The following is a 14,313-nucleotide window of genomic DNA, read 5'->3' as shown; positions in this document are numbered from 1 at the left end:
CCTCTTCTTCTAGCAAAAAGTGTCATGTTCTAGTTTTTATAGTTTAAAAAAGTTTTAGTATCTGGACTTGCTCATTTCCCTTCCTTACTCATAGTAATTTAGTTTTGTCTTTACACTGAAACATTACTATAGACAATTCTTCTATGATTGAAAACATTTTTGTGACTATGACACTAAGGTACTACTTCAAAGATGCATCAGGATTGTGAGCATTACAATTATCCTTTGTTACATAGCAACTCCTCTTGCAAAAATAACTACCATTTTGGAAATTTACTGAAGTTTATAAAACATGAAACTCCTGTGGTTTACCTTGCATTTATATAGTCACAGACTTGCAATAAAGACTGCAGGGTACTATTACAGCCCAAAAGGGGCAGTGTTAATATAGTCTAACTTGCATATGGACAGGATGAAGAATTTTCAAGTTCAGATAGTAATATTCCTACTAGCACCCAAAATCTGCCTCAGTTATGCAACATAACAGCTCTAGTAAGTATTCTTAGTTAAACTTTATTTTTTATAGTATGTAATTGCCAAGCAAAACGTAAATATTCAAAATTTTCTTTTTTTTAATAATTCTACTAATAAAAAAAGATTATCAACTTTACTCTCTAAAGAAGAAATAATTATCTATAGAAGACATATTTTAGAATCAACCATAAAGGGGAATTTTTTTCTACTTCATACATTTTAAATTTAATAATGTAAATGTATGGAGTATAAGGTTTGGAAGACAGATTTACTTTGCAGCTAACAGTTCAGGAATGCATTCTTCATGCCCAATGAATAATAAATATCGCATTAAATATGTATTTTCAAAATGTGCTGATTAAAACAAACAATAAATTCAAGGTTCTTTTTATAACAGTTCTGAAGTTACACTGCTGTTTAGACATTGTAAATATTAAAGCAAACTGAAAATTCAATTCTCCATTTTAATAACGTAATGGTTTATAGCAAATTAGCCTTTGAATTTCAAAAAATGCAACACATCAGAATCAAATACATGTAGTGAGATTAACCCTATCTTTCATGCAAAGGAAAAAAAGTCTGCTTTTTATTTTGGGAATTGTTTGAAATCAGTGGCTACTAATTTTATTTTAAAAATCAAAATCTAGAGCCTACAACAGTATATACTATCAACATATTTTAAAAATTGATAAAGTTTTAGGCCATGAAAATGTTAACTCATCTTTAACATTCTATAAAAATCATTTTTATAGACAAGACAAATGTAAATAGTACCAACTGCTATGGTGTAACTATCTTTGGCATAAAAATGTTATTACTCCACTGAATCACCGTGTAACAAAGATGTCATCATCATTACTTCTAAATTCTCTCAAAGTCAGGGAACACATATTACGTTTTCTCAAAAATAAAGACAGCCACAAGCCACTGTTGTGTAACCTACTCATGTTCTGAATTCATTTTTATTTTGGATATTTAAAGCAATTTGTATGAACAGACGTTAAGAGGTAACTGATCATGCCTCATGATTACATAGAGTACAGGTATCAGAAAACAAAAAGTATGAAACGTTTGAACACGTCCCTCTAAGGAGTTGGTAAAGTAGTCTATGTTACCTGAACAGGTGCAATAACAGCACAGGGGCCACCTTCAAACTGTTCTAATGCAGATCCCTCTGATTCACTAAACACAAACCCTAAAAACGAAAGCAAGTAGTAAAGATTAAAAACATAATTCAAGTAGAAGCTAAAAGAATTGTTAAAGTACTTTGCTTTGAGAAAGATCACTCATCATAACAGCAAAATATCTTCCAAGTCGGTCACATGCAGTGGTTCTTAACTTTTGAGGGGATCAAGGAACACTTTGGAAAAAGATATGGCTCCCTACCAAATGCACACAAACACACACATATACACGTACACACACATGATTCTGCACTCAGGGACCTAAGTGGACCAGAGAGAAAGTGTGGACTTCAGTAAAAGGACACTAAATCTGATTTTAAATAATTTACTGGAAGGAAGACTAGACAGTCTACCCACAAATTTAAACAGAATTTTTAGGACCCTTTTCAGAGAGTATCTTTTATAGTTTCAATCTCCCTGGACCCCAGTCTACCTTGTTTTAAAATGATCACTTCCAACTCCAACATGCTAGGAATATGCCAAATTTCACTAATGGTTATAATTCAGTCATCCATACCACAAGCACTTAATGACATCAGATACCACACCAAGCATTTAGGATATATGAATGACAAAGTCCCTGGTCTGGAGAAGCCGACAGTTCAGGTGAAGAGAGATATATGAACGCATAATTACTAAAATCAATACATGTTACAACAGAAGCATGAAGAGAGTGTTGTGAATACAGAAAAGCTTGACTATGCCTAAGTCACAACAGACTTTGAGGCTGACCTTGAATAGAAATTTACCAGAGAGGCAAGGGGTGGAGAATGACTTTCAGGTAAAGAAAACACCTTTATTAAAGGAAAAAGATTTGGTAAGAGCAGGACAAATTTACGGATCAGAGGGAAGTTTAATGCAGCTGAAGAGCAGGATGGGGGTGGCAAGAGGGGTGCGGTGGGTAGGGGGAAGATGGTAAATGGGAGGAGGGAAAGCAGACGGACTGGGAAGGGCCACACTAAGACAAGTGCTAATTAAAATAGTAAGAGTCATACTGGCCTTTGTTTTGTTTTTTCTTTTCCTTTTTAAAGGGCCAGAATGGGGAAGAAACTGTTTTAACAGACCTATAGAGATGGTGCCAAACTAATAAAAGTAACATTTGTGTGGAGAGAAGACACTATATCCAAAGAGTATTTTTAAAGCAAAAATTAAGATTTGATGAGTATGTGCAATTGGGGCAAAGGCTCGGTAAAAAAGAAACTTGAGCTGACTATGCAGTTTCTAGCTCGAGGCACTAGGTGACAGCAAGTGAGGTAAGAAATAGAATGGAGGATCCCATTCCATCCCATCTCCTCTCTCTTTACACTTCAATCATATTTAGATTCTACCAAAAGGGCCTTGGTATTGACCCAAAGGAGTGAAAACTTATGTCTACATACAAAAACCTGCACACATTGCTTATTACACTTTTATTCACAATTGCCAAAACTTGGAAGAAGCCAAGATATCTTCCAGGAGATGAATGGATAAATAGTATATGTAGACAATGGAATATTATTGAGCTTTTAAAAGATATTAGGTTGCAAGCTGTGAAAAAAACATGGAGGACCCTTAATTGCATATTACTAAATGAAAAAAAAATAAAAAACTATCTGAAAAGGCTATATAACCATATGATTCCAACTATATGACATTCTGGAAAAGGCAAACTTTGTAGACAGTAAAAAGATCAGGGGCTGCCAAGGAGCAGGGAGTAGGGGGAGTGGTGAATACATAGAGCAGAGAGGATTTTTAGGGCAGTTAAAATATTCTATGATATTATAATGATGGATTCATACCCTGCGCCTTTGTCAAGACCCGTGGGATGTACAACACCAAGAATGAAAACTATGGACTTTGGGTGATAATGATGGGTCAATGCAGGTTCATCAATTGTAACAACTGTACCACTCTGGTTGAAGTACATGATAATAGGGGAGGCTGTGCCTATTATGGGAACAAGAGGTATGTGGGAAATCTTTGTACCCTGCCCACAATTTTGCTATGAACCTAAAATTTTTCTAAAAAGTAAAGTCTTAATTTAAAAAAAAAAAAAAAAAATCCCTGGACCATTAAAAAAAAAAAAAAAAAATCCACCCAAACTCCAAACCTACTCTCTCAAGGACCCAGTTGTCTACATACACTGTCTCAGTTTCCTTACCTTCCAATTTACTCAACCCACAATTATCTGGTTTTCAACCTGTGACTACATCAAACTCATTCTCACCAGATAGCCTATTTCTCAAGTCTTTTCTTACTGAACTTCCTAGAGAATCACCTGAAATGCTAACCACTGATACCTGAAAAACGTTTAGCCCTTGTTTTAGTGGTCCATCTTGTGCCAAATTTTCCTTTTCTGTTTCTTCTCATTGAGCAACTCCTTCTACATGCTAATGCTCCTCAGGTCTTGGCTTTAGAATCTTGCTTCTTTTATTCTACATGTTCTCCCTGGGTAATTCATCTACTTCCAAGGTTTCCATTATAATTCCCAAACAGAGCCCAGATCAGAACTCCAGCCACAGACAGAATCCAAATTCTCTAACATGGTCGATAAGGTCTGGTTTCTGCCTCTGACTCCTACCTCATCCTTTGCCACTCTCTCTCTCTTTAGCCTCCACACATGTAGAACTTCTTTCGGGTCCTCAGACACCCATTTCCTCTCCAGGTTCTTATGCTTTGAACAAGCTGTTGCTCCCTCCTCTTGAAACTTGCTAACCCATTCTCTGAAAAAATTCTGACTTATCTTTAAGGTTTCACTTTGTCAAGGTAATGGTCCTCTGGTTCAAGGCCCTCAGACTCTGTATCTGCTCATTTTTATCCCATTTCTAGCCCACCTTCAGGATGAAATCACCATCATCTTTCACTGAGAAATACTGTTAAAGAGTTTCCAACCACATGCCCCCTTCTATCCACATTCCAACCTCCACCCCACCCCTTATCTATTCACCATAGAGTTACCTGAAAAATATTTTAGAAATTGAAATCAGTTTCTGTCCAAGTCTGCTTAAAACACTTCAATGGCTTCTAACTGCAATCACAATAAAATTCAAACTCCTTTTCAGGCCTTTTCATGGCCTGTATCATCGATCAACCCCACCTTCCCCCAGTTCACTCTTCCCTTCCTCATCTATAGCGATCTTAGGCCTTTAGAACATCCCACAGTCTTTTACCTGGGGCCTTGATGCTTGCTGTCCCCTTTGCATGAAATGCTCTTTTTCCTTCTTTCATCATACAGCTGAATCCTTCTCATTATTAAAGACTTAGTTTAGGTATTAACTCCTCAGAGAGATATTTCCAGATGAGCCTAAGTAAGTAGATCTTTCCTATCATCCCCCAGCACAACCAGTACTTATTATCATCTCTATTTATATTATTGTTCACTTATTGTCTTGCCTTATAGGTACCTTGCTTATTATATTTGCTGCTGTTTTCATAATATGTTATATAATTAATGCTTAATAAAGGCTTGCTGCTGAAGCTTTAGGAGGGAATATAATGCAGGTGTTTGTTTCTAATTTCAGTCTCTAAAATGTGAATCAACAATTTGGTTAAAAAAAAAAAAGATGTCAGGAGCTTAAGGCAGAGGTTAGGATTGGAGAAAGCAACTTTAACCATCTTAACCATGGCAGTTAAAGTGAATGAGAACATGTAGAACAAAAATAATGAGGCTGGTGCATTTTGAACCTGGTGCATTAAAAAGTGACCAGAGGCCAAGTTAGCAAAGGAGAGTGATGAAGAATTGAAAGGTAAAACACAGTCACCTGTTACAAATGCTGCTGAGTGGAATAAAAACATAAATAAAAATACTGGATTAAGCATATCACTGGGAATACGAAAAAAAGAAATTCAGGGACTTCCTGTTGTGGCTCAGTATAATACACCCAACTAGTATCTATGAGGATGTGCATTTGACCCCTGGCCTTGCACAGTGGGTTAAGGATATGGCGTTGCCATGAGCTGTGGTGCAGATCGAAGACATGGTTCAGATCCCGCATTGCTGTGGCTGTGGTGTAGGCTGGCAACTGCAGCTCTGATTGGACCCCTTGCCTGGGAACTTCCACATGCCATATATGCGACCTTAAAAAGCAAAAAAAAAAAAAAAAATCAGAATGCTGGGGAGAGCAGCCAAATTCAGAATACAAGAAGAAGGAGAGGGAGTTCCCATTGCGGCACAGCAGAAATGAATCCAACTAGTATCCATGAGGACACAGGTTCAATCCTTGGCCTCGATCAGTGGGTTGGGGGTCCAGCATTGCCATGAGCTGTAGTGTAGGTTGCAGACGTGGCTCAGATCTGGCGTTGCTATGGCTGTGGCTGTGGTGTAGGCTGGCAGCTGCAGCTCTGATTTGACCCCTAACCTGGGAACCTCCATATGCCTCCATAAGCAAAAATAAATAAATATATAAATATATAAATAAATAAATAAAAAGGAGGAGGAGAAATGCAAACTACTTGTTAAATAAGTGACGGGAAAAAAGACGACAGATTGAAGGATAGTTATAAAGAATTATTATTTTACAGACTAAGGGGCATGAGTTTTTAAGAAGGAAAAAGAGTGATGAAATGTAAAGAGAACACTTTAAGGACTAAGGACTCCAAGTCTTGGAAGAACTGAGTGTGGTGTGGTGGTGGCAGACTGGGTAAGGTAGGTTCAAAGTATGGCCCACAGACCCCTAGAAGTTCTAGAGACCTTTGAGGGAACCCGCTAGAGGTTAAAATTATTTTAATTATAATGCTAAGATGTTATTTGTCCTTTTCACTGTGTTGACATTTACAGTGATGGTATAAAAGGATGAGCGGGTTACGCTGCTGGTGCCTGAGTACACATCAAGGCAGTGACATTAAACTGTGCCAGCAGTCACTACATAAGGAAGCACACTATTCACTCTCAAACACACAGAAAAAGCCGATGTACCTTAAGAAAGTCTTTACTGATGTTAGTTTTATTAAATCTTGACCTTGATACAATATTCTTGAAAAAAACTGTCTGTGCCACAAAATGGAAACTACCCAGAAAGCATCTCCGCTACATGTCTAGTATGATAACTGACAGCTGTCTCAAAGAAAAGCACATGTTATCTTCCAAATTGTGAGCTGAATTAATGGCTTTTCTGTGGAGCGCTATTTTTGCTTTGAAGAGCTAGTAACAAACTATGATCATTCAGACTTTTTCTCAGAACTGAATGACGTCTAAGCCTGGTACTTCAAGGAGAATAACTGACAGTATTTTTGCCAGTGATAACATTTCAAGTTTTCAAGTAAAAACTAAAATTCTGGAAAACTTGTGTCCAGTACTGTGAGTTTGACAACTTCTCAATACTTCAAGTTTTCTTCTGACAAGATCAGTGAGATAGCAATAAATGTGACTTTTGATATTGTATAATGAAATGTGTTAACATCTGGAAACTCTGCATAAGCCAGCAGACCAATAACTTCCAAATAACTAGTGCATGCTGTTAGAAACGAATGCATCAGAGTTCCCGTTGTGGCTCAGCAGGTTAAGAATTCAATGTCTCTGTGAGGGTTTAATCCCTGGCCTCCCCCTGTGGGTTAAGGATCCGGCGCTGCCCAAGTTGTGGCATAGGTCACAGATGAGCTCAGATCTGGCATTCCTGACCCCTGGTTCAGGAACTTCCATTTGCTGCAGGTGTGGCTGTAAAAAGAAAAAAAGAAATTAATGTCTGGGTAAAAGATCCACTCCAAGTACTAACCAATGGATTTTAATTTAACAGAACACGAAAAGTTCATTGATGTGGCTTCAGAATCCACACTGCAACTAAACTCTGAGTTACTACCACTTGTCAAGTTTTGGTGTAGTATCAAAGAATATCCACAATTATCTGAAAAGGCTATTACACTACTTTACCAATTTGCATATCTGTGTGAAGGTAGATTTTCTGCACACACTTCAACCAAAACAACATCTTATAACAGACTGAATGGAGAAGCAATGGGAGAATCTTGTCTTCTAATGAGATAGACATTTAAGAAAATTTTTAAAATGTAAAATAGTGCCACAGGTCTCATTAATTTTAAAAAAATTTGAAAAATATGAAGTTTTTAATAATGTTTAAGAGTATAATGGGGTTCTGAATTTAAAAAACTTGAGACGGAAATCTTAGCAGCCTCCTCAGTTAAAAATATAGGCCAAGAGGAAGTGAAGAAATGTTACTGATTGAGATCAAGGAGAACTGAGGTGGGCAGAAAATTGAGGAGAATGTTAATTCCAAAAAACATAAGAAAAGGAGACAGGATAAAGAGCTAAGAGAATATTGAGGGTTCAGGTAAGATTTAATTACTCCATTTGTATGGAAGCTGATCACAATTTTCTCCAGCAATACACAACAGCTTGGGCACAGAGGCTAAATTTAGGACAGGATGGGACAATTTTTTTTTTTTTTTTTTTTTTTGCTTTTTAGGGTCGCACCTGCATCATGTGGAAGTTCCCAGGCTAGGAGTCGAACTAAAGCTGCAGCTGCAGGCCTCAAGATCCAAGCCACACTGGCTGCCTATACCACAGCTACAGCAACATTGGATCCTTAACCCACTGCACCACAGTGGGAACTTGGGATAGGATAAATTTAATAAGGACAACTGAAAACTAAGGGTGCTGGTTATCACATCAAGACAATCAAATCTGAGATGCAACCTAGAAACAAGAGATGAAGCCAAGGGGCCTCCACTCTTTGTTCACCTCTTTTCCTGCTGGGAAGAAGCAAAGGGTTACTGCTGTTAGGCCTAAGAGCAGAGCTGAAACTGGGCTCTTCCAAACTTTCAGGGTTGTGATAAACATGTATCTGTAATGGATTCTGGCCTTCCTTAAAATTAGTAGTAATGTAAATCACTTTTCCAAATCCATGGATAGGGGCTTTTAGTTTGAAATGTATTATGGTGAACTACTTTTATACATTAGAGATAAAAATGCCACAGAGAGAATTTTATGCAGATCTGCTTTATGCCAAATTCTGTTTAATTACAGTATACATGTGTCAACGTGTTATTTGATAATGAACAAAGGCTACTGGAGCTTAAAATGAAATAAAGTCAGATAAATGGAAATTAACTATTTTATCCTAAAACAGCAGGACTATGCCAAGTAGGCATCTCCTCCATTAATACGGTTTCACTTGAGGTCGAATTTTTTAGGATGTAAGTTTTCTTACCAAGTGTTCTCACATTCATAGTATTTCCTAGTTTCAAGAGGAATTAGCATCACAAAATGGATGTTTTCTTTCTGATGAGATCCGAAATTGGCCATCTAAAGCATCTGACCCTAAATACAGATTCTTTATCACATTCCACAGCACTAGAAACACAGAAGTCTGTCTCAGTTTTATAGCTTATAACTAATTTAAACCTGAGCCATGAACCTCTTAGCAATTTTCCAGTCATTTATTTTCATGACTTATTTGCATTATTCCAACCAGTTTGACAACTACCACCTCCATAGTTCTAACCTTCCATATAAACAAAAGGCCATAGAAAGACAATGTCATTACAAGTTAGATAGTATTGGTTGAGTGGAATCTGAACTATGCCTTAGTTTTCTCATCTATAAAAAGGAGGATAACTACATTAATCCTTTGCTATCTTTTCTGGTTGTTGCAAGGATTAAGCAAGATTTTCAAAACTATAAAGCATAATACAAATATTTGACATTAAGATACTCTGAACTAAAAAATAAGTCATATTTAAAGTATCAAGTTAAGCTTGTCATGTAAGTTTATAAATTATGAGTTTAAAAATTTGGGTTTTAGGTGAGTTATGATTTAGGTAGGTTGGGGAAAGGAAAATCTGTATTTGAAAATAAAAGGCTCCCAACAACAAAAATCTCTGAAATAATATGATCCACAGTATTAACTTACCTTCACTTTGGAAGACAAATGAATGACACCGGTGTTTGAGTTTAATAGTTCGGTAAAATGTTAAATCACATTATAATAAACATCATACTTTCGGACTTTAATCCCAACATACATTTTATACTTTATCCCTCGCTTTTTCCAAAGTTATTTGGAATCCCCTCTTTTCCGTATTACATAAAAATTGTCCTATACCAAAAGTCCAAGACTCTAATTTCAACCAACTATATCTCCCTCCCCACCTCCATCCCAAAACACACTCAACTGCTCTGACCAGCATAACTGGGTTTCTCTTCTGACTAATCTTTTGGTGAAACAACGTAAGAAAAGGGACAGGAAAAAAGGAAAAAATGGCTTCTCGGAGTTTATAATTTAGATCCGGGTTTGGCTTGTTTTTTAACTGCAGTTTTGGAACACAGCCACACCCATATTATCTAGGGCTGCTTTTGCTGCAATAGCAGAGTATTAAGACAGAGACAATAAAGGCACAGTCCCTTTACAGAAAACATTTGCCAAACCTTGGCCAGACAATCGATACTGACAAGAAAACAAATTCTCAATTAAGTCAAAATGTGTGCATTACAGTAAGATGACTCTTATCCTAGTTCTGCTGGGATGCAGTCAACACAACCACTCCCTACCACCTCCACTACTACCATCCTGGGTTTAAGGCATCTTTTACCCCCTGGATCACTGCACTTGTCTCTCATTTGGTCGTGCTGTCTCACTCAATACACTAGAGTCTACCTTCAAATTTAGGACAATCCTTTAAAAACTTGTCATGTCCTGTCTCTCCTTTGCTTCATACCTCCCAAAGATCTCTCTGTTTCATTCAGAATAAAAACCAAAGTCCTTACAATCGCCCCTAAATGTTTATATGATTTGGGTCGTATTATTTCTTATAATGTCTTTATTACTGTCCCCTTCTCTCATTCCCTCTCCAGCCAAACCACCTCTTTCCTGTTACTTGAAAAAAGCCATAAACAATCTGCATTAAGTCTTTTCTAATGGCCATCCTATCTGCCTAGAACACTCTTCACACATCTGCATGATGCAGTTACTTCAAGTGTTAGGCCCGTCCAGGTTACTTTACCCTAAAACTCCCTATTTCTTTACCTTCTAACTATCACATATACTTAATTTATATTATATTAATGTTTATTTGTCTTCCCTCCCACCGTACCAAGTCTAAGCCTAGAACACTATCTAGTTTGTGGGAAGAAGGGAGAAGGACAGCTAAATGTGCTTACAAAGAAGGAATGAGAAAATACAAGCTTTTCTTGAAAAAGTATTATAGGCAATTGAGCAGGAGGGAAGCGAGCCAGAAGTAGGGAGTAAAGTTCCAAGTTAAGCAAAACAACTTCAAATCTTTAAATTATGTGACTTATTACCTTCAAAATATAAACTGGCAGAAAACAAAAAATATCCTACTTTTTTTAAGAGTAAGTATTTGCAGAAGAGAATTATCTACAACTGCCAAATGAATTTAAAACAGACAAACAAAAACTATGTGCTGCTTCTGCAGCTTACTGCTTTAATATATTATCTAAAACTACCCATACAAGAGAGAAGGAAAAACTCCCAACTCCTGCAGCTGTTTAACATATCAAAGGAATTTAACATGACCAGTCAGTTTCATAAATGGAACACCCCTGGACACAGTTCTATAAATATTCACCCCAAACACCTTACACTTATAACTTGTTTCCATTCCAAAAGACTACTGAGATTATAGCTGTCAATTCAAAGAATAGCTATAGACCATGAAATAAAGCCAAAGCTGATGTCACATTATAAATGCAGTAAGGCAAAGCTCAGCAAAGCACTGCTGTGTGCCAATTCCCACAATCTCCAAATCACTGCCACAGCCGTGTTCAGCAACGGTTTCTGCCTCTCAGATTGAACAAATGAATACAAAGTCAACAGAGGCAAATAAATTAACAACATCCCGCTGATTCAGAAGTGATAACTTAAAGATACATACTTGGTTGCCTTAAAATCATGATCAATTTAAGAGCTTGAAGAATTACATAGCCACAATATAACTGCATTCTCTGAAAGAGCAAATAAATAAATAAATAACCTTTTATTTTGAAATGGTACTGATTGAATGAATCTACTTAAGGAAACTCTCTACGACTAAAAGGTGGCTACTGCATTCTAACATGTCATTATAAAGTTCTATTTAGTGATTATCCATCAAATAAACAATTTCTTGCAATTGTCAGGGCATGGCCAGAGAGTGATCTTTGCCTTGGTCTAAACACTTTTTAAATTAAGCTACCATTTTCTGAGTGTTGACTCCATGTCAGATATTGTGCTAAGTGCCTCAAGTATTTACCTGCCTTTAATCCTCACAACAACCCTGCAAGATTGGCTCTACTATTATCTGCACTCTCCAGAGAAGGAAACTGAGGCTTACATAAGTTTAAAAAAAAGCTTGAACCTAGAACCCAAGTATGCCTCTCCCAAAGCCTGCTCTTAGTCATTATTAGAACTGCTTCTCCGAATTCTCCCTGAATCTGCACAACAGTATTAAAATAAATGAGGCCTACTATCTCCTTCTTCTGTGTTGTCTTATTAATTAATTAACAAGAAGTAAAACTTCTCAATCTTTCACAGCTTTGTGTACTTTAGGGCTGTTGACTGTTAAAAGAAATAAGACAAAAAGTACATTTTCAAATAAAATCTGCCAATGTGGATGTCCAAGGTTTCAGAAAATATTAGTGACAATTAAATGTGTAAAAGGAGCCAAACTAATTACATGAGGAGTTTAGAAACACAAAGGAAAATAACGAAGACAGAGTTTGTATTAGGAGCTGGGAGAGGTGAAATTCGCTCCCAGTTCTGTCCATTTGGGCGACTTTGGTCTGCTCATTTAGCCGTCGCAACTTGTTTTTCTCATCTTCCAAACAAGAGTAATGGACTAAATAACCTAATTGGCTGTGATACATTATGATTTTAATTTTATCAGCTCTTAGAAGTATCTGGGAGGGAAAAAGGGATTACTTATCCTGAATTTTCGTTAATAAATACACATTATGAAGTAAGAAGTTAGATTTACTATGCTAAATTTCCCCCAAATCCTTTGAAAATAGGCATTTTCTCAATAAATATTGTAATAATATTTTAATAGTAATATTAATTGCCCATTATTTACTGCCTTGTGATGTTTTACATACATACATTACCCATCTTTCTGACTCCAAAGGCTCTGCTCTTAACCTCACCACAGTCTTTTTTTAAGTCACCTTAACTAATGTGTCTGTTGCGTTTTAATATTAAAACTTACGAGTCACGGATGATTACGAGCATTAAGTGCCCAGGGCAGAGCCTCAGACAACGCTGAAATTCAATAAGTAGTATTTTAAATTTCACTATTATTTGTATTAATAAAACTTATATAACTCAAAATCCTGTTGGGGTAATTAAATCGGCAGGAATTTCTAATGATCCCCCTTCCTTTTAATTGCAAAATACTAAACCACCTCAAAACCAGGGATACTTTGGGTCAAGAGAACCCTATGCAGCAGCAACATTTTACTTATGCACCGAGTACCACGCCTAACCGCCTAACCAAAATACGAACAAAATCGCTTTTCAGAGTTAACTATCCGTCGACTTTGAGGTGGCCTTCCTTCTCTTCAAAATAAAACCAAACGCCAGTAACACGAAGCCCTGTTAGGGAGGTAAGGATCCAGGCGGCCAGAACACTTCTGGAGAGACACCGGGGCACTCGGCACACCTTCAGGGTCACACCCTGCAGCCCAACAACCAGCCCTTCTCTTGTCCACCCGAAAGGCAGCCCAGGAAGTGGGAGAGGCTCTTTGGATATTTAGTGCCCAGCTGGAACCATTCTCCCACTCAACCTCTCCCCTCAAGGCTGGCAGGGCGTTTCTAGGAAGTCCAGGTTCCGAGCTGAGCGAGGTAATTGGGACAGAGTACGGGGCACGCGAGGGGGCTGGCGCGAGAGGCGTCGCGGCTCGACTCTCGCCGGGCAAAAGGAAGCGGCGACTGGACGTGCGAGTCCAGCCAGGGTACCTTGAGTCCAGCGGCAGAAGATGGTGTCAGAGAGTCCAGGGCTGCTCTTGGTGCCCCACACCAGCTCCATCAGCTCTTTAGTCAGTTCGGACATGATCGGGTGCCGGCGAGCGGGTGTTGGCTTTCAGGACTCCTGCCCCGGCACATGGGGAAGGGGCGGATTCCGAGACAGGAGTGGCGGGACGGCGGCGGCAAAGGAGCTGGAAGGTTTAGCCCCGAGGAAGGCGAAAGAAGAGAGCTCCACTTGCAGGGACAGCGCCTGTCAAGCCGGGTCGGAGCTGCAGCAGAGTTTCCCGTACCGGAAGTACTGAGGCCGCTTCCGGCTCCGCTTTCGCTCCCGCCCCTACAGCCGGAGGGCCGGGCGTCACCTCCCCGGAAGCGGAAGTGGGGGCAGAATGCGCTGAGGACCTGCGGAGGCCACTGCCGTCTCTGAGCTTAGTGCCCGACCGGCTGGACCGGTGGCTGCCTTTGTATTGGCAGGAGCACCGCGTCCCATGGGCGCTGGCATATTTTTACCATCCTGGAAAACGCTATTCTCACTGCACTGCTTTGAGCTTGCCTGGAGGCACCGAGGCCCAGGCCCTGGGGCTCGCTCAGAACAGAGCCTCCACCTTAAAATTTTGAAATCTGAATTATTCCAAACTGCAGCTTTAAGGTGATGGTTGAGTCTCCGCAAGAAAACGGCCGTTTCTGTGTAGAGAGCCATGATAAATTGAAGGCTATCAGCCTCTTGATAAATCGTATAAGTCAAACCAGCTGTTAACATAACCAGA

At 38.6% G+C, this 14,313-nt stretch overlaps 1 protein-coding gene across 4 annotated transcripts in view; it reads right to left on the bottom strand.

The window, feature by feature from the left end:
- Positions 1–13,869, bottom strand: part of MINDY3 (MINDY lysine 48 deubiquitinase 3) — an 82,467-nt gene extending 68,598 nt beyond the window's left edge. For all 4 annotated transcript variants that reach the window (XR_007131184.1, XM_047754816.1, XM_047754817.1 and 1 more), the window contains exons 1-2: positions 13,541–13,869; positions 1,590–1,669 (exon numbers count right to left, since the gene is read on the bottom strand). Coding sequence is in view for 3 of the 4 variants with exons in the window: in XM_047754816.1 (XP_047610772.1) it covers positions 1,590–1,669; positions 13,541–13,634 (174 nt within the window). In the remaining variant the exon portion in view is untranslated. The remainder of the gene's footprint in view (positions 1–1,589; positions 1,670–13,540) is intronic.
- Positions 13,870–14,313: the final 444 nt, after the last annotated feature.

Source organism: Phacochoerus africanus, chromosome 12 (assembly GCF_016906955.1).
Source record: "Phacochoerus africanus isolate WHEZ1 chromosome 12, ROS_Pafr_v1, whole genome shotgun sequence".
In the NCBI taxonomy this organism is placed as follows: domain Eukaryota; kingdom Metazoa; phylum Chordata; class Mammalia; order Artiodactyla; family Suidae; genus Phacochoerus; species Phacochoerus africanus.
The sequence above is the reverse complement of the archived record's forward strand: the minus strand, read 5'-3'. Positions and strand labels throughout refer to the sequence as shown.